General features: G+C 41.6%; 1 protein-coding gene across 1 annotated transcript in view; it reads right to left on the bottom strand.

Moving 5' to 3' along the window:
* Positions 1-20,143, bottom strand: part of LGR5 (leucine rich repeat containing G protein-coupled receptor 5) — a 125,235-nt gene that overhangs the window by 21,043 nt on the left and 84,049 nt on the right. Inside the window, exons 5-8 of the mRNA NM_001192520.3 lie at positions 7,610-7,825; positions 5,828-5,899; positions 2,688-2,756; positions 1,242-1,313 (exon numbers count right to left, since the gene is read on the bottom strand). Of these exons, the coding sequence (NP_001179449.3) occupies positions 1,242-1,313; positions 2,688-2,756; positions 5,828-5,899; positions 7,610-7,825 (429 nt within the window). The remainder of the gene's footprint in view (positions 1-1,241; positions 1,314-2,687; positions 2,757-5,827; positions 5,900-7,609; positions 7,826-20,143) is intronic.

Genomic DNA, 20,143 nt, shown 5'->3' with positions numbered 1-20,143 from the left:
ATATATACCTACACATGATTAATTTTCTGTTTGTGCTAAATATGAAACACAAAATTAATCATATTTTGAAGCGGTAACTCTATCTTATGCCATTATGGCATATAAATCCTCACATACACATTTCTAGAACATAGACATCTTTCTAGAATTACACCCTAGTTTGTATAAAAGTAACTCAGTGTTTGGACTTAAACATGAATGCGTATAGAGACTTAGTATAAAACGGTAGTTCTCTCATCTCCCCCTCCTTCTTGCAGTAAGGGACCTCCATTGCATGTAATAATATATATATCTACTTATATTTTAACTTATTGAGGTATAATTGACACATGCATGTATTATTGTGCATGCTCAGTTGTGTTTTACTCTTTGTGACCCCATAGACATTGCCATTTCCTTTTCCAGGGGGTGTTCCCGACCCAGAGATCGAACCTGGTCTCCTGCATCTCCTGTACTGGCAGGTAGATTTTTTTTTTTTCCCCACTGAGCCACCTGAGAAGCCCTAACTGAAGCATAAAATTGTATATTTAAAATTTACATGGTGGCGATTGGTTGAATGTATATATTGTGAGGGCTTCCCAGTTGGCACAGTGGTAAAGAATCTGCCTGCCAATGCAGGAGATGCAGGTTCAATCGCTGGATCAGGAAGACCCCCTGGAGTAGGAAATGGCAACCCACTCCAGTATTCTTGCCTGGAAAATTCCATGGGTAGAGGAGCCTGGTGGGCTACAGTCCAAGGGTCCCAAAGAGTCAGACACAACTGAGTACGCATACACACATACACTGTGAATGAATTTCCCCCATGTAGTTATTTATCACATACTTAGCTTTTTTGGTGAGAACATTTAATATAATAATCTATTTTTCTACTATACTTGGGTTCAAATTCTGAATGATCAGGTCACTTTGACATTGACATTTAAAAAATCAGTTTTACTACTTAGACAATAGAGATAAGCAAAAAAGCATTTCATAAGATGATTGTGAAGTGAGACGAAGCATTTGAAGATACCAAACATAAGGCAATGAACATTTTAGGTCCTAGAAGAAGAATCTTTAATATAACTTCAGCATTCAGCTAAAATCTAGCAAAACACCTCCACATATACTTCTCTGTATGGATTTTTACAGTGACTGAGACAAAACTTGGGCAAATAAGAACATTTATTGTATTATGCTTAAAAGTACAATGCATGCTATATTGCTGGAAAGAAAAACTGAAAAGAACTACAACCACTTACATTGTAATAAGAGAAGGGTTGCCTACAAAGGCCTTCTCCGGTATCGACTTGATATTGTTGCTATGAAATCCTCTAGAAAGAGAGGAAAAGACAGTTTATAGAAAATAACCTATGGGGTAAAATCATTTCATAGTCCCTTCCCCAAACCTGTGGCAATAATCAGCATTTTTAGTAACCAGAGGATAAGGTTAAATTCCTCCATGCATTTTGAAACTTTCACGCCCTCACTCCCTAGGAGAAAAGGAAATCACAAGCTGTCATCTTGAATGAGGAATAAGGAATCTGAAAATAATAACCGAGCTTTATGGAAACTTATAACCTAGTATTATAAAAAGAAACCATCCATCCATTACTATCCAACAGAGCATCATGGTCTAACGACTTGAGACAGAGGAAACCATCTTTGGAGAAAGGATTATGATCACTCCTCCTGACCCCATTTGCAGCCAGGAGAAGAGAAAATTGACTTAAGCTGCAGTTAAGTGGAGATTTAGATAATCTCCTTATGAGGACAAAATTTCCTGAGCTGAAGAAAGGTGCCCCAGCTCAGTGAGTCTGTAATAACAAATTGATTCTCATCTATCAGTATGATGTCATCTGATCGGCAGACGGACAGAGTCAGTGGTCTTGGTCTACATGGGTCTGTGGCTGAAGGAGGTGAGTGGCAGTTTTGGGGCTGCCTCAGCCTGACAGTGGTGACTTCTTGGGTAAGCGCCATATGGGCGTCCTGCAGCAGAACCCCGCAGAGGCTTTTCTTATAAACAAACCGTGCTGTCTGCCTCCTTTAGCTGTGTGTCTTATTTCTGTCTGCCAAGAGAAGAGACTCTGTGTTTATTTTTCTTTCCAAGTGTGAGAACATCACAAAGGTTATTCATGTATTTAGGTATTAAGAAAAGTAATTAAATTATAAATAAAAAAGATGATATATGCAACCTAATAGCTGAAAGTTAGCTTTATCATAGTAAAATGGTGGGGTTCTTTAAAAATTAAATAATATTTATGAAGCATTAAAGGAATATGGAATAATGTATAGGAAGGCATCTAACATTATACTAAGCCTGTACACTGTATTCATCTAGTCCTAGACTCATGCAACCTAGAGAAGTTTGTTGCTGGATATGCTCAGCAAATTAGTGAATTCCAATATAGTTCTCTACATACCTATAGAGCATATATAAATGTTGGAAAAATATGACTTAGGAAAAGAGAATAGCTTAGAGAAATACATACTTTTTTCCTAATAAACACAGAGAAATCCATCATAAATTTTAAAAGATTATCTGCTATTTTTGGTGATAGAATCAAATTAAAATACATTTTAGATGTAGTTAACCATCATTTATATGACCTTTCAAATTCTTCTTAGTCATATTATATACAGTAGTCAAACACATTTTAAAATACATTCACAAAGAATAGTTCTCCCACTAAATGTGTCCTACTTACAGTTCTTTAAGGTTGGAGAGTGTCCTGACTGCAGTGGGGAATTCATCAAGATTATTATAATTTAAATCTCTGAAAATAAGTAAATAGCATGTTCAGTTTTTCATTTAAAAATTCATGTACATGACATTTACAAGGAAAGTTAATACGATCTTCCAATGGATCAGTATCACTGATAGCAATTCTTTCTCTTTAAGGAGAGAGACTTTGTTGGCTCGCTGAGCACCATCATTCTACAAGTATCTGCACTGAAATGATCATTAGACTGATTCTGAGAGATTTCAAAGAGTCAAGGCTCAATGGCCCTGGGCATTAAAAAAAGGGAAGGAGTCTGGGATGGGCATGTACACACTCTATATTTAAAATGGATGACCAACAAGGACCTACTGTGGATAGCACGTGGAACTCTGCTGAAGGTCGTGTGGCAGCCTGGATGGGAGGGGAGAGCTTGGGGGAGGATGGATACATGTACATGTATGGCTGAGTCCCTTCTCTGTTCACCCAACTATCACAACATTGTTTGTTAATTGGGTATACCCTAATACAAAATAAGCACTTTTTTTTAAAGGACATGTACGGCATTGTGAATGTCCAAGTGTCTAGAGCGTGAGGCCAGGTGTTTATGGCTGGCTGATGCCGTTCTTCTCCTGAACCTGGCTCACCAAGCTGCCAACGACTGTGTGCCCTGCTCAACCGCCTCTGCTTTCCTGGCCCCGCCTCCACCCTCTGACTTTGGCCCGTCGCTTTTCAGAGGCTCTCCTGAGAGGACCTCTAGGAAGGAGGCTTCATTCCTGACTCAGGTGCAGTTCCGGCCTTTCTCCCAGCCTGAAGTCCAGGGTGATGGCCTGCATCTGCAGGTGCTGATGTGATACAGGGTGCTCTGAAGAAGGACATCAGGTCTAGAATATCCACATGGTCACAAATAAGGATTCGTTTTCCTGGTCTGTGAGGCAAAGCTCTATCGTCCTTCATGCATGGACAGGGAATGACCAGACCATCAATCTCAAGTCATTCGTCTCTCTGTTATGACACAAATGGCTTTTCAATTCCATTACTCACAAGTGCTTTATAGACTTACTCCATCTCTGATCTACATTTCCATATGAAAAAGTAATTGCCTCCTGATCTCTGGGAAAGGCAGATTTCCCAGATGACGCAGAAAAACCTTTTGGTCAGGCAATCAGATGTGGTTAGATCTTCCTCTGTGGGGAAGAATTGCTATTTAATTTTAAGAGAGAGATAATTTGACCGAGTTAAACATGAATCAAGATTCCTACTTGTCTGGCACAAACCATCCTTAAGCTATACAGCAGGCAGGAAACTTGTGTCTTTTGTGGACATAAATTTTCTTCCTGTTTGTAAGTCTCTCCAGATGCTCTGTTTTGATTAAATGAGGATTGGATCCTTATAAGTTACTCAGATTTCTAGTGACGGAAAGGAAGATGTTGGGAATAAATTGGTTATTTTACCTATCCTCTGGAGCCCTGGGCAAAGTGAGGGAAGAGGGGACATTGAGACTTACATGAATTTGCCCTGAATGTATGAATTGCCTGAATTTGCAATCCTGGGTCCTCATGTCAAACATGGGGAAAAAAAAAAAAATAAAGACTATTTATGGAAATAACCTATCAAAGCCCATCTTGTTTTCTGTTCCTATTGAGTTGAAAAGGACTGGAAGGTGCTTTCCATTGCTAAGATCCCCAGTCCAACCCTTGTGTAATTAAAGGAGAATTTCTAATTTTTCCAAGCAGCTGATGGGAACAGCTTGCCTGTGCCATTAAGCTGACTTCAAAGTCCTGCCTAGACACAGTGACCTTTGGCATCTCCACATGAGGATGGTTCCTCCCTTCTCAGAGGAAACGCAGTGACTTAGTAACCTGGAAGGACAGCTGTTAGGTCCCTCAGGAAATGAGTGAACGCAGGTCCGGTTAGACGCTGTGCTGACCAGGTACATATCGCTAAGTTCCATATGCAAATGAACAGCGGGCTCCAAGGCCGCAGGAGAGGCGTTCTTTGGTCACAGCCTTCTGCTGTCCAGGTCAGAGCTGGTGTTGTAGATTCAGTGATTCTGTGCGGCTTATTTTGTGTGCACGCTAAGTCGCTTCAATCATGTCTGACTCTTTGTGACCCTACAGACTGTAGCCCACCAATCTCCTCTGCCCATAGGATTTCCCAGGCAAGAATACTGGAGTGGGTTGCCATTTCCTTCTCCAGGGGATCTTCCTGACCCAGGGATCGAACTCTCGTCTCTTGCATTGGCAGGCAGTTTCTTTATCACTGAGCCACCTGAGAAGCCCCAAACATGGATTTTGGAGTCAAATTAGAGAAGGAAGCAAGCCTCAGTTTTGCTGCTAACTGACTATGTCATGTTGATAAATAACTGTACTGGACCCTAAAAATGGTTATCTTTTTCTCTCTCTCTCTTTCTTGCTCTCTTTTTTGGCTGTACCACTCAGAATGAAGAACTTCCCTGACCAGGGATTGAACCTGAGCCCCCCACAATTGGAAGTGTGGAGTCTTAACCACTGGACCCTTAGGGAAATCTTGGAGCCTAAAAAGGGGTCATAGTACCTGTTCCCATAGGATGGTTGTAGGACTGATTTGAAACCATGTGTGCTGAATGCTCAGTACAATATTTGGTTAGAGACACACTCAATAAAGGGTAGCTGTTATTACGTTTTAGACTTTCGAGTTGTTCCTGCAGGAACCTCCACTGTTTGCCGATGAGATGCCTGTTCCTCTCTGATTGGACAGTCTGGCACTTGCTCGTTTGCATCCTCTCATTCAGTGGGGAGGGCCTAACTCATGAATGGTGAGCCTGAGTGACAATACTCAACTGATCCCTGACAGAGAGTACACATTCCTGAGCAAACAGTCCCTGCTCAGTAGAGGACATCTCATTTAGCTTCTAACTATTCCAACTAATTTATCACCCTGGTTAGATTAAAATAAAATCTCAGTTTTATGGTTTGGCTCTGTAGAGTGTGTATAGGGGCGTAAGATAAAGCCACTGTAAATATCTGTTTAGAGCTCAGGCAAATTAACCAAACCAAATAGCAATTTTGACTTTAAGGCTATTTTGATTCCTTCCAAATAGTCATGAAAACACTGAGAAAAGGGCAACAAATAAAAGGTCAACTCACAAAGTCTCTAGGCTGTGGAGCCCATCAAAGCATTTCTTTCCCAGGGAGTGGATTCTATTGTTATGGAGATGTCTGCAGGAGAACATTACAGACAGTCAGGAAGGCGCATTGCACAGGGAAAGTGAGGCAAAACGTTTTGATTGCTGAAATCCAAAAACACTTACTCTAAAGAATGTACTAATTATATGTAAGAAATGCTTTGTTTAACATTTCTGTTTGCTTGCTTTGAAGGTTTTACGCCCCGTTCACTCTTACCAGAGATGACCCTATACCACAGAATTTAACAGTCACAGTTTTACCTTTTGGGTTTGAGATATCATGGAGTGAATAATAATTGTGGGATTAGCAACAAGGCTGGAAAAAGTAAATTCAGGTTGCTCAGTGTGGCTTTGGGATACAGAATGTTAAATAGAGATTCTGACCAACATCGACAAATGGAGGGTGGAGAGGAGGTGGTCCGAGGTGTATGCAGCAAATTTTCTACCAAAGCTGATTGCTTATCGTGGTTGCTTTGCCAGGGTGGGGCCACAGGTTAATAGGAAACAACAATTTCAGCCACAGAGAATGGGGATCAGATTTTTTGACTGCCCAAGGAGATTAGTTACCTTGTCATAGTATAAATGTGTTTGATTATCATCTTTGGCTCAATGATAAGTCGGTTACATCAGGGCCAGTGAGAACAGCTGTGTGCATAACTGAAAACTGGACCAAGTCCCAGAGGGATTTTTGGGAAATGGGCTTAAGGAGGTCGGGGGGGAGAGAAGAGCTGAATTTCTGTAAATTCATTCCCTCTAGTGGAGGGAAACATTAAAGCACCAAAAGCATCATCTTTGTATATGAACTTCAGGATAGAAATTTGTTAATGTCACCCCACATGTCCGATCCTTTCAAAGGTTGCTTTCTAATAAATGTATGCTGGTATCATGTGAGATCTATGTGGCACTTATTGGGGATCTTTTACAGCCAACACATGATGGGAACCTCAAAAGATGGATGAGATGCTGGCCCGCCCTCAAAGGAGTACACACCATAGGGCAAGAGACAGGCCCATCATCAAGAAAAGTGGAATGACTGAAGCCCGCGGTGGGCTGGGGGCAGGAATGCAGCAAAGGCAGAAACAGCGCAGCAGCCGCTTTCCTCGAAGCAAGCTCACCTTCGAGCCTTTCAAGCAGCTCCTGTTGTCCTCTGCAGCACTGACTACTGTATTATACACGTGGGGCATACTGCTGCCCTCTTGAACCGTTTATTTTTCCAACTATTACTTGAGATTATTTTAGTTTACTTAAAATAATGAAATCTAGATCTCAAAGGGAAAAAGCCTTACAAATGCACAACTTGTTGTTAAGGGTTTGTCCCTTGCTTCTGTTACCTTGGAAGGGGTTCAAGAGGTACTTATTAAATAATAAGAAGGGCGTATTTCAATGTGACCTGCATTACAAATTAGTATCAGAAATAAGGGATTTTTATTAACTTTGGTCATGGGACTAACTATACAGTGTGGTGATTACCCGTGTAATATACAATGGTTTCCCTGCGAGAGAGGTCATATTTTGTTATTTCTGAATGCCTAGCAGTGCTTAGCAGTTACCAGGTGCTCGATAAATGTTGTTTAATTCTTTTACACGATTAAATATTTAGAGTCATTTTGGGGGGTTTCCCTCCCTTAAAATGTCCCTCTTCAAAGTCTGAAGGGCTATCATTCTAAGGTCAAGGTCCCACAGAGAATTACAAGGTCTTAGTGAATTTAGAAACTGTTAGGGGGGAAAAATCAATAAAACTTACAGAACCACCAAGCTGGAGAGGTTTCCAAAGGCATAGTCTGGTATGTGGTGTATTTTGTTCAGGGCCAAGGTCATGGCCTGCAGCGCTGATAAGCTTCTAAAAGCCTGGACCGGGATCTCCGTCAGCGCGTTGTCATCCAGCCACAGGTGCCTCAGGGAATGCAGGCCGCTGAAGCAGCTGGGGGGCACGGAGCTGATGCGGTTGGCATCCAGACGCCTGGGGAAGAAAGCAAGAAAGAGTGGAAAGCAGAGAGCAGAGCGCAGGCAGAAAACAGGCTCTGCAGGAGAATCTCGACACACTGATCAACCAGAGTGAGGTGGGGCTGGGGCCGCAGGAGCCGACACCTGGGGCGTCTGCCTCCTGGTAGCCTCCTCTCCGGGTGCGAGCAGGACTGCTGCTGTGAGATCCCACATGGCTGTGAGTCTTTTCCAGGCTTGGGAGGACCATGCTTTCCAGCAAGGAGGTGGCCTCCTCTGGGCTGTAGTGTTTCAGCTGATGATCCTTTAGCTTTCCTTTCTGACACCAGGAGAAAGACAGCCCCTCTGCTCCTTCCCACATCAACCAAGTCAGACAAATGTTGTTGCCTTCCCGGACTGTTTTGAACACACAAAACATACTTATTTTGGTTCATTGAGCTGTGGGAAAAGATTATTTCAGCATTTGAAAAGGACTGAGTAATTTTTACAAGGCTAGGTCAGGGAGATTCCCTGGAGGAGGGCATGGCAACCCACTGCAGTATTCTTGCCTGGAGAATCCCACTGACAGAGGAATCTGGCGGGATGCAGTCCATGGGGTCGCAGAGTCGCATACGACTCAAGTGACTTAGACGCATGCATGAGTAACTTTTACAAGGCTGTTAGAGATATGCTTCAGGGAGGGGGAGGCACCCCTCGCCCCTTAGTACTCTGCCGCAAAGCCTAAGACAAGCCGGCTTTCTTGTTCATCCTAACCAATGGCATTGAGCAGATGTTTGCTTTCCTTGACATTTTAAATGAATAGTAAAATTAATAGCGTTCCCAGTTTTTGCTTGCTTTTTCTACACATCACTTTTTTTTTTTTAAATGGGGAAATACGTCTAAAAATAGGTCTAGTTAATAAGCTGCTGCAGCTTCAGAGCCAGTAGAGGGAGTGCGATACATTTATTTTACCCTGATCCAGCCTAGAAGTGGCTGTAACAGCAATGCCTTAACTTTTCTTATTGAAGTGACCAGACAGACACAGATTGAAGTTTTCTGTAAGGTGCATGAAACATAGGACCCTCGACATTCAGTTATGCATCCACCAGCCCCCTTTTTTTTTTTTTTTCCAATCTGTTCTTAAGACTCACACATTTATTTGCATTTTCAAAGCTAGGATTTAAAAAAAGAAGAGTTGCATTTTAAGCAGTGCATGTATTAGGAAGGATTAGAACATCACGAGTGGATTTTGAAAAATGTTTTAGGAAGCATTTAAGACTAAACAGATGCAGGAAGCACTCGAGGATCATGAAATAATCCCCTGCAGACCAAATTTAAACAGCTTAGAAGCAGCATTCTCTGTGGTAGGGAGCGCCTCTCCACGAAAAGTGGCTTCCCCACTTTCCGTCACACATGTCATTCCACTCTTGCTCTGGCCCCTGCTTCTCCCGACTGAAGGGAGAAGGCATGCCCTCCAGGCCCCGAGCCAAGCTTTTAAATTTAATTTAATTTTTTAATTGGAGGAAAATTGCTTTCCAGTGTTGTGTTGGTTTCTGCCATACAGCAATGCAAATCAGCCATAATTATACCTATAGTACCTCCTTCCTGAGCCTCCCTCCCCGCCCCCCACCCCTCTAGGTCAAGTTTTGATGCTGAGATAAGGTCACTTGGAACAAACAAGTCCGATGCCACAGTCCATTCACAATCAAATTTCCAGAAGAATAGCTATCACTGTAGGCAGCAGACTTGCACTTCCAGATATCTCAAGGTTCTGTCTACAAACAGAACAGGAAACGTTCAGGCAAACCCAACATGGTCCCTTTCCCTCAATCCAGCAACAACATGCTCCGCCCATGTTTAAATAAGGTTCACTTTCATCAGGGCATGAGGAGGTGCTTGTTTTTGTTTGACTAGGAGTAAAGCACATATGTAAACTCTCCTTAATGACTGCACTGATTAAAGCATGAAGACGTTATTTAAATACTATGAGTTTCCGAGTTTTTGTTGACATATTGTCTGATGATTGCCAGTGGCTTATGCAGTGAAACTACAAGTGGCTTCTAAGTCCTGAAAAGGACTGACCTTCAAGTTTAGTGCAAAGGGGGAGCATGTACAGAAAAGGCTCTCTCTGCATTGAGTCATGGGCTTGTCTTTTTCGATATTTAAATTACTACCAAAGTTTCTGCAGGATCTCAAGTGATTCTGGCATCAGTTCCCAAAGTTAAGAAGCCCATTTCTCTGGATAGATGTCTTTTACGAATCATTTCTCCCGCCAGTAAAAAGGATGTAATCTGGTTTTCACACCATAATCTCAGAGCAATGTACTATCTGAAATGAAATGAGTAGGACCGGGCAATTGTTCACATTCCAAATTCTAACACACCCAGACCTGTTACTTGGCATCCTGAGTGTGGCACTAAATGTTTCTCTGTCTCAGCAGTTTCTTCATCTAAGAAGCTCCCCATAAATATACTCCTTCTCACTGTAGTGTTTTGAAGTCCATGTCCATCTGGCTGCAGTGGTCCAAATCTATTTCAGAGAGTGGTATATTATTCATGCTCAGAGATAGTGTCCGATTTAATCTTAACAGAAGATCTCAAGACAAATCTAAGTGTGGAATTCATTATTCAGCCACTTGTACAGGTGGGTCTTACAGAACAAGGTTAAGAGTGTGGACACAGCAGCTGGCAGGGCACAAGTTGTGCCTATTCAGCGAGTAAACAAAGAGCTCATATTATGTCAACCTGGTCTTTAGGGGCAGCTGGACATTGTTCATTCACATGCTTGAAAAATGCAATATTGAAGTGCTAGACTTTAAGGAAAACACCACCACGCGGTAGTGGTGTTTCATTTCTACATGAGAACACATGTAGAAATGTCAGGAGCAGCAAAAATGACTATGTATATAACTCCACTTTTTCAGGCTTTCTTTGCCATCATTCCTATTTCTTGCAAGTCACAAGGATGTGTGTGTGTGTGTGTGTGTGTGTTCAGTCATCTCAGAATCTGTGAAAAAGTGAAGAGACTTGGGATGAGAAATTTTGAGTCCAAGTCAAATAACAGCTATATGATCATGGCCAAGTCAACAGACCTCAGCTTTCACATCTATAAATTGGGGGTAACTGCTCTATCTAATGGATGGCTTTATGATTAAAGAAAATAATACAATAAGACTTTGTAAACTATAAAGCCCCTTAATGATTTTACATTATTATTGCTTGAAGTGGGTTAACAGTTGGTGTTTTTGTGCTTTGACATAGAAACCAGTCAGAAAAAAAGAAGAAACTCACATTTTCCCTTAGTCAAACACTGGTCACATGAGTGCCACCTGTCAGTAAATTTCAGTTCTGAGACATGCAGACTACTCTTTCATCCCTTGTAACAGAAACAATGAAGTGGTGTCTGCAAACAGACCTAATAGAAGTCACCCTTCCTTTCCCGCCTCCAGTATTCTCATTACGTGTGTGTGTGTGTGTGTGTGTGTGTGTGAGTATCACAACGGGCAAATAGTTTTGTTCCTGTTACATTACTGAATAGTACGTCTTCACTCTGAAGGCAAAGGAGAAGTGATGACATATGGTAGATGGCACATTGTCAGAGAAAGTTTCTAGCAACGGTCTTGGCATTGAAATATCCTTTGATAATGTGGCAGAAGCAGCATAAAGCCTGCAAGCAGTTAGGTGTAGCAAAATAAAACACTTTAACATGGCCCCACATTCTTTCTGACAAACAAACCTCTTAATTATGATCTTGAAATGCAGTATGAGATGTATGGAAAGAGTAACATGGAAACTTACATCACCATGTGTAAAATAGATAGCCATTGGGAATTTGCTGTATGGCTCAGGAAACTCAAACAGGGGCTCTGTATCAACCTAGAGGGGTGGGTTGGGGCGTGAGATGGGGGGGAGGTTCAAAAGGGAGGGGAATATGTATACCTATGGCTGAGTCATGTTGAGGTTTGACAGAAAAGGGCAAAATTCTGTAAAGCAATTATCCTTCAATTAAAAAATAAATAAAAAAAAGAAAAGTAATGACTATATGGGAAATGACACACATTGTATGCACCATTTGTTCCTTATAACTTACAGAAAATGATAGATAAAATAACATTTCACTCTACTTCTTAAAGTCGCATGGAACTACCTACATAAGGAATGTATGGGAAACTGGAAAGTGCACTGAATTAGGAAATAAGACACAGATTTAACTCAAGATTGTCACTTATTAATTCTGAGATCAGGGAGCATCCTGATTAATTTCTCTGAGGGTCAATTTCCATATCTGTAAAGCAGTATCACAACAGGTCACAAAATTATTATGGGAATTAAGTGAGAAAAATGTATGTGGAAGGATTTTGTAAGTGGTAAATCACTTTACAGATGATAGGCTTTTTATGTGAGAAAAAGTTTTGCATTTAGGAAATGGCATCATTCCCCGCTTTCCCAAAGTTTCTTTTATTTTTTTTCTGAAGGCCTTAATCATTTGTAACATCAAATATCTCTATAGTAGATTGCCTTTTTTTTTTTTTTTTGTCATGTGAACCGACGGGATGACTGATTTTGCACTCTGTACATCCTTAAAGTGCATGTTTTGATTGGTGTTATAGGAAGGCTTCCCTCACAGAGAAAAGGAGATGCACAAATCTTTTGTGTTACTCAGCAAAGGTCCAAAGAGACCTCAAGGCCTAAAGTGGCTGGGAAAAAGGAGACATCATCTGATGCCAGAACACAATTTTTATTAAGTATGAGCTTTTGCAACGTCACTTAGAGGACCACAGCCGATGAGGAACGGATCTGTTCTGACTTTGGGTGTATGTTGAAACAACTTCTTCTCTGGGGGAGGACTGGAGGGCGGGGGCTCCACAGATGCCTACAGGGGTTTTATTGGACTAACTGCTGGGCCTAGGGGGCTGTTTCTCAGGGCCCTGGGTCATGTCTTCTCATCACTGGCACCTGCTCAGGACCATCCACTTCAGCCTGATGGCTTCAATAACTTTGAATATCCAAGATAAGCATTTGGAGGCGGGATAACTTCAGTCCCAGGAAGTTTCTGGGTTACTTCCCTGTGAGAAATGTCTTGCACCTGCACCCCCCTCAAGCATTCTTTAAGATCTGTGTAAAAATATTCCTCTGGGAATCGTGCTGCCTGCAGAAGACTAGATACACTAATAATGGGTGTGCTGTGGGAAGGTCACGCTGGTAGCTGAGTGCAGGAGGAGATGGGGGACAGGAAGTGACAAAGGTGGTTGTAGTCATGGGGTGAGAAAGGATGTGTGCTAGAAAGAAGTGTGGGGAGGTGGAGCAAGGCCTGGGATGAAGGACATTAATTAAATAAGTAACCTGACCAAACAGGGCGACTTGGTAGATATGACCAGAAAGGAAGACAAGGAAGCTATGGTGGCTCAGTGTTCTGGGCAGCTGGAACTGTGCAGGGGTGAACGTTAGCCAGTATTATATAAATGAAAGATAAAACAGATCTGCATTTCACTGTGAATACAGTTCTGTAATATCAATGTATCCTATGTGAGGATGAACTGAAAGGTAATGGGCAAAAAAAAAAAAAAAAAAATCAATTTTTAATGTCAGGAAAAAGCAAAAAAAAAGTTATTTTCTTACCTTCTCTCTGAAGTTCTTCCCTATTGTTTCCATGCAAAAAAGCTTAATTTTGCAATTTTTCTCTTTTAAAAGGAACATTATGTTAATCCATTCCACACTCTTGAAAGGAATTTTTGCTTTATAGATGGCATTATGGTAGGGATTAGTGAATTGATGAGGTCACTCCAGCTACTGTTTTTCTAGGAAATAGACCTTTACATGTATCTTGTATATGCTACCTTGTCCGGTGTATAACACAAACTTATATGTTTGAGAATATCTTTGATAAGCCATTAACTACAAGGAAGAAAGCGTTAGTCAAAAGATAAGCCATTGATCTTGGCTAATTCTCATCTGAGATGACTGTAGTATTGTCAATGATTAACATGGATGACTCGAGGGGAAAAAAGGGCAAAGTGTGAAGAATGTTGCGGCTGCAGGTTTAATACAGCTTATGGAGACTCTTCAATAAATGGACCTACGAAGCACAGCATTTGACATAGCTGTTTTATAGTTGGATGAGCATTTCTCTTCTTTTAAATAAATGATCAACTCTCTTGTACATTTTGTGAGGAGACCACTTTGAACAATTCCTGGGAGTCAAACTAGCACCGTGATTTAGTTCATTTATAACATTTTAAGAAATGAGAGCAGTTTCAATGATTATCTTATTTTTGCTACTAAATGAAAAGCATGTAGTTCTAAGCTTGTATAGGATACAATTTGACTAAATCCCTCAAGTTTTGTTATGGTGAAATTTTACTGCTTAGAAATTTTATTGCATTGGAACCAGTCGGTCATTGGAATTGAATTTGCCAGATCATTTTGATAATAATACTATCAAGATGGAATTTTATCCACATGAACTCTTATAGATTGTATTGATTTATATGAATTCTTCATAATCAAATGAGTCACTTTTTGTTATTTTTTTTAATATTTATGAAGTGATGACAATGTAGAATTCAACTTTCTAGTGAAATTTACCATCTATAACCTAGGAAGATATAAGCATATGAATTCATATGAACACCATGATTGCTTACATGGGAATTTCTGCTTCTATCTTTCTATTTTCCATCTTATTTACTGATAAACTTAATGTAAACCAGGAAGAAAAATTTTTGCTTTAGACTTATGTCTGAAAAGGTAAAAAGGTTTTTTCCATCTCTGCAACTTGGGGAGAGAGAAGGTGTACAGGTTTATGGAGGTATAATAATTTAGAGACTAGTCAGCTGACTTGTCTCTGAAGTGAATGAGACAAGTGATCTCACACCGGATGAAATGTCTAACAGAATCAAACTTCTGTCTCTCTGGTATCATCGGGAAGTACAAGATTCCAATGAGAAACATATTTTAAAGTCAATTTACATGAAGCTGCTCAGTTTCTCAGAGGTTACCACTGCTGTGAATTTTTTAACAGGAAGATGACCCAGAACAAAAGTGCCGTGAGTATTTTCTTTCATTTCATTTTTCTCCATAGAAAACAAAGACCTCCTTTTTGTCAGAGGCACCATTAGTCTCCCAGCTATCAACAGAGTCTGGAATCTGGGGGTCATCTCCCATTGCTTTCCAGACAATCATTCTCCAAGGTTTCTCCATTTATCTTCATCTCCAAGATTGTCCACTTCCACTGCCTAGTAAAGTGTCTTATCTCTTCACACCTGCATTATGCAACAGCCTCTAGCTGGTCCTTTGCCTTTGATCTCTTATCTCTTTGATTAATCCTGAAGGCTGCTGCCAGATGAGTCTCCCTAAAACGGGGCTCTATGTCATGCCCTTTAGGAACCCACAGCTCTTCCACATTGCCATCCCTTTCAAATCCCAATTTCTTGTTCTGACATTCAGAGTGTATGACCTTATCTAGCCAAACTTTTCTCTTATTTCTGTGTCCCATTCAAGTCCCTTCCTCAGCTCCGTCCTTATTTATTTTTGGCTGTGCTGGCTCTTCATTGCTGTGCAGGCTTCTCTCTGGTTGAGGAGAGAGATGCCTTCTCCTGTTGTGGAGCACGGGCTCCAGGGAATGTGGGCTTCGGTCGTTTCAGCACGTGAACTCAATGGTTGCAGTTCTGGGCTCAAGAGCACAGGCTCAGCAGTTGTGGGGCACAGGCTTAGTTGCTCTGTGGTAGGTGGGATCCTCCTGGTGCGTTGGCAGGTGGATTCTTCACCACTGAGCCACCAGGGAAGCCCTGCACCGTGCTTCTGAGCCTTGTCTTCAGGAACAACTTCTTACTCCTGTCTATCCAAATCTCCCCAACCCGAGACTTAATTTTATTACTCTTCTCTGAACCCTTCTCTTGAAGTGGGAAGTTCTTGCAGTGGGGTTAAAACAATGGGAAAGCTAAAGCTTGCAGAGCTAAAGCTTGTAGATCAACTTCTAAACCCTTCAAGGAAACAGTGGGATGTACAGCTCAGGAGGGCAGTAGGAAAACCAGAGTACAGAGATACAAGTTGAGAGCCAGGGAGACCAGTGAGTGCAGGCCACAGTAAAAGTGGGGGAATCAGCTGAGCCTGAGCAGCTGTTTAGAACATCACTTAGAGTTTGAGGTGTTGGCTCAGTTCAACAAATATTTCGTGGGTACTTCCTTTGTAGGTACAGTATGTGGTGCTGGAGATCTAGCAATAAACCAGGCAGACATGTTGCAATCTTTATGGAGCATATTTTCTAAAGAGTAGTCAATCAAATCACTACAATAAAGTATTAGGTAACAGGAAATGCATGGTAGAAGGACCTAACTTAAATTTCACTTTTCTTTGAGATCCAGATCTGGATTTCAAACTGCCTATGTGACGTCTCTACTGAGTTGTTCCTCTTCAGATAAGACATCTGGTCTTAAAAATGTTCAAGACCAAACTCATCTCCTCAAATATAGTCCTCTACTAGGATTTCTTATCTCAGTGATAAGCTTCATTAAGCACGTGATTATAGAAATCAGAAAGTTAGGGAACATCTCCTACACATTTTTCTTCTTCATTCCTCATAGTCAATTCATTACCAAATACTGGTAATGTTACCTAAAATTTTCTCAAATCCATTTCCCTTTCTCCATCTTTACTGCCCACATCCTGACAAACTTCCCCTTTCTCTCTTAGACTATTTCATTAACACAGATCCAATCATGCCCTTTCTGGCTCAAAATCTTCCAGTGGATTCTCACTGCTTTTATAATAAAGTCTAAAATCCACGGCATGTCCCAGTGCGCTTTCAAGGGGTCTGGACCCCTCCTGCCTCACCAGGCTCTTGCTGCACTTCTGCCTTGCTCTTTCAGCTTCAGCCATGCTAATCTTGTCTCTGATTCTCAATGGACCAGTTCCCCTCTCCCCACACCCTCACTGCAAAGTTTTGCACACGTTGTTCCCTTTGCTGGAAAGTTCTTCCCTCTTGCCTTTGTCTTTAGTATTGTCTTTAGTATCAACTTTTCCCTTCGCAGTAAGGACAAGTTTCCCTTTCTCACCTATGGTTTCCTTCATCAGGAAAGTGGAGACAAGCTCCACCTCCCAGGAAATGAGGGAACGGACAACCAAATGCTCAGGAAAATGCTGAAAAAGCTCTGACTGGCCCTCACATGAATCAATGTTGTTCTCTTCCCGTCATCAATTTATGGATTTCTTTCCTGAACCTCCACGACCACATGCCTAGAGCGACTATGTGTTCCCATCAGGCTCCTTTCCCTCCTGTTAGCACATTTTGTCGTGTGCTCATTCTCTGCAGTGGATTCTCTTAGGAAGGCAGGACAGAACAGTGATAAAATAGGAAGACTTTCGAGGTAGAAAGGCCAGAGGTCTTACCCCAGACTCCCCTCTGGCCTGACTCCGTTAAAGGACAAATGACCTTCAGGAGGCTCAGTAACACCTCTGAGCTTTCTCCTCCCTCATCACTAAGGAAGGGGTGACCTCAGATCCTGTCTCATGAGGTTGATTTTAGGGTGAAGTGAGATGATGCAGGTAAGAATTTGAATAGATATGAACGGCTTTTGAGCATTTCTGATTCTATCCTTGTCTTGTTCCTAAACTTTACTGCTTCTTTGTGTGCCTTTTCACATTTTCCAGCCCCCATTATTCCAGAAAAGGGGACGCTCCACCCTATTCACAGTGTGCCTTCCCAGAGTCGGCATCCTTTTAGCTTCTCATTAGTCCAACGTACTTTTCAAAGCTACACTTTATGTGACACCACGAGATGAAAGAGCTGATTTTACTTCTCATTTCATAACATCTGTGTTCTCTTTTAGTTATTTACCTATCTGATATGATTGTCAAATCTGTGCCTTATAGAACTGGTAGATAACCTGTGATAGCAGTTATAGTATTTCACACCTCGGGTCTTGCTTAAAGTGCTCACATTTTGATTTTGGTTTTCATTTGATTCTGAGGCTCCAATTTGAGCTCTCTCTTTCTGTGGAAAAAAGGGCTTTGCCTTTGAAAATAATTTTCTCCTAATGTCTGTTTTTCTTGACCTCGTGGCATGTGGGATCCTCGTTCCCCCAACCAGGGCTTGAACCTGCACCCTTGCCTTGAAAGCGTGCGGTCTTAATTACTGCACCACCAGGGCAGTCCCCTCTCCCGATGTTTAAATGGGAGGAGGGGGACAAGGCAAAACCCTTTCTCCTCAGAACAGTTCACTGGTGCTGGTTTGCATGTGGTGTGTGAAATGAACTCCAGATAGCTCAACAGACAAAAGTCTTAGTCTCTAGAACTTCCCAGTGCTCCTCCATCCCAAGATAGACCTAATGTATTGGCCTTGTTGTGAAAAATGAAACCAAGACCATGGTGGATTTTAATTATGTAAGCTTAAAATTTCTCTTTCTGGACACTATTTTAGTGGAAGGAATAATGTCACTAATACTAAAACCGTTGCCTTTTTTTTTTAACCCTTTTGATCTTTTAATCTTATCCCCTTGGTTACCTCCCTTTGCTTTCTTTTCATCTTTTTATACCCCGCTGTCTTCTGTTACTTCCTTTATCCTCAGGCTGAAACCCAAGAGGCTCCTGGCTGTTGACAGGGGGGATCTGCTGCTGCTTCTAGGCTTGCCTTCCTTTCTGCTCAGCACTGTGAGCCCTGCCTCTTCTTCCTCACCTCCTCCTCTTCCTGCTGACTCTTTTTGGATTATTAGTAGCAAAACCCTACTCTGAAGAGTCAAGGGGAAGTCAGTGACATTTCACAGGGTTCAAGGAGGAGGGGTGTCTATAGCCCTTAAGGCACTGTCACAGTGAGATGCTCAGGCAGCTCATATTCCAGCAAGAGTTAGATGCTCTTCTCAGGTCTTAAAATAATGTCTGTACTCTAAAGATGATTATCAGCTAATTGGAGAGTAGAGACAATACTAAAGACATGTTTAATTCTCCTTTCATTTTCTATTTACCAGCTCATGATTTTTACAATTGTGCATTTTCCACAATTAGTTTCACTATTGCAGAGTTGGCATGAAAATCAACATATATTAAATAGTATAGTACTTAATACTATTTAATATTAGCTGGACAGACATGAATATGTCATTTTCTTTGATCACCCTGAACTTCCACTAATGACAGGAAGATGCTTGAATATCATTAATGACTGTCAGCCAATGAAGCAATGATTTTATTTTTTTTCAATGATCTATTTCTTAACAATATATGTGAGGATGTGGGAGGGTTAAGTTTTGAGATTCCATCAAATCACTGTAATCTGATCCTAGTCCTCCAGTAACTATAATGCCAAACGTTTCTTGGTGAAATCCAGTTCACTGTGAATTCTGATTACATTTCCTATTCCTTTCCAAAAAACAGAAAGGAAATTAAGTTATAGTTGATTACACTACAAAAAAGTCCAACTGGTGTCTGGGCAGTCACTGCCATGTCAGAAACCTAGTGTACAAGGTACGTATTTTACAGAGGCAGGCTCCGGGCTGCTGGGCTCGGGTACACGGACTTGCCCTCTTACTCTTTAGTTGAACAGTTTGTAAGCATCAGGAGAGCTCAAAGAACACAAATGTACCTATGTGTTCTCATTGTGAACGAGGCAAACTATTTGTTGTTTACATGCAACCAGTGAAAATCACATCCCTTGAAACATGAGTACAATTTGTTTCTTCCTTGCAGTAGGTTACCAGTTTCCACGTATATCAAGTTTCTTAAGTTTGTTCCGTGAAGCCAAGTCTACATGGGAGGTGCTGATGCTGCTGTTCTATGGGCACATTTGATAGCAGGATAATACGCATGTGGCCTCCTCACTTCACCTACCCCAGACTGTCAGTAGGACTAAATAGGGAGATACGAGCTATCTCAAATAAGCACAAACAAGTCAACTTTGTGAATAAAAGGCTCTTGACTTTCATTTCACATTAGTTCATGCGGGCGTGCACGCTAAGTCGCTTCAGTAGTGTCTGACTCCTTGTGACCCAATGGACTGTAGCCCTCCAGGCTCCTCTGTCCATGGGGTTCTCCAGGCAAGAGTACTGGAGTGGGTTGCCATGCCCTCCTCCAGGAGAATCTTCGTGACCTGAAGACTGAAGTCTCTTATGTCTCCTGCACTGGCCAGCGGGTTCTTTACACTAGCACCACCGGGAAAGCCCCATGTTAGTTCCTGTGTGGTATGCGTGTAACTGTGTGTGTGCGAGTGCTAAGTCACTTCAGTCACATCCGATTCTGTGCAAACCTATGGACTGCAGCTCTCCAGACTCCTCTGTCCATGAGATTCTCCAGGCAAGAGTACTGGAGTGGGTTGCCATACCCTTCTCCATGGGATCTTCCCGATCCAGGGACCGAACCCATGTTTCTTA

This window comes from Bos taurus, chromosome 5 (assembly GCF_002263795.3).
Source record: "Bos taurus isolate L1 Dominette 01449 registration number 42190680 breed Hereford chromosome 5, ARS-UCD2.0, whole genome shotgun sequence".
In the NCBI taxonomy this organism is placed as follows: Eukaryota; Metazoa; Chordata; class Mammalia; order Artiodactyla; family Bovidae; genus Bos; species Bos taurus.
The sequence above is the reverse complement of the archived record's forward strand: the minus strand, read 5'-3'. Positions and strand labels throughout refer to the sequence as shown.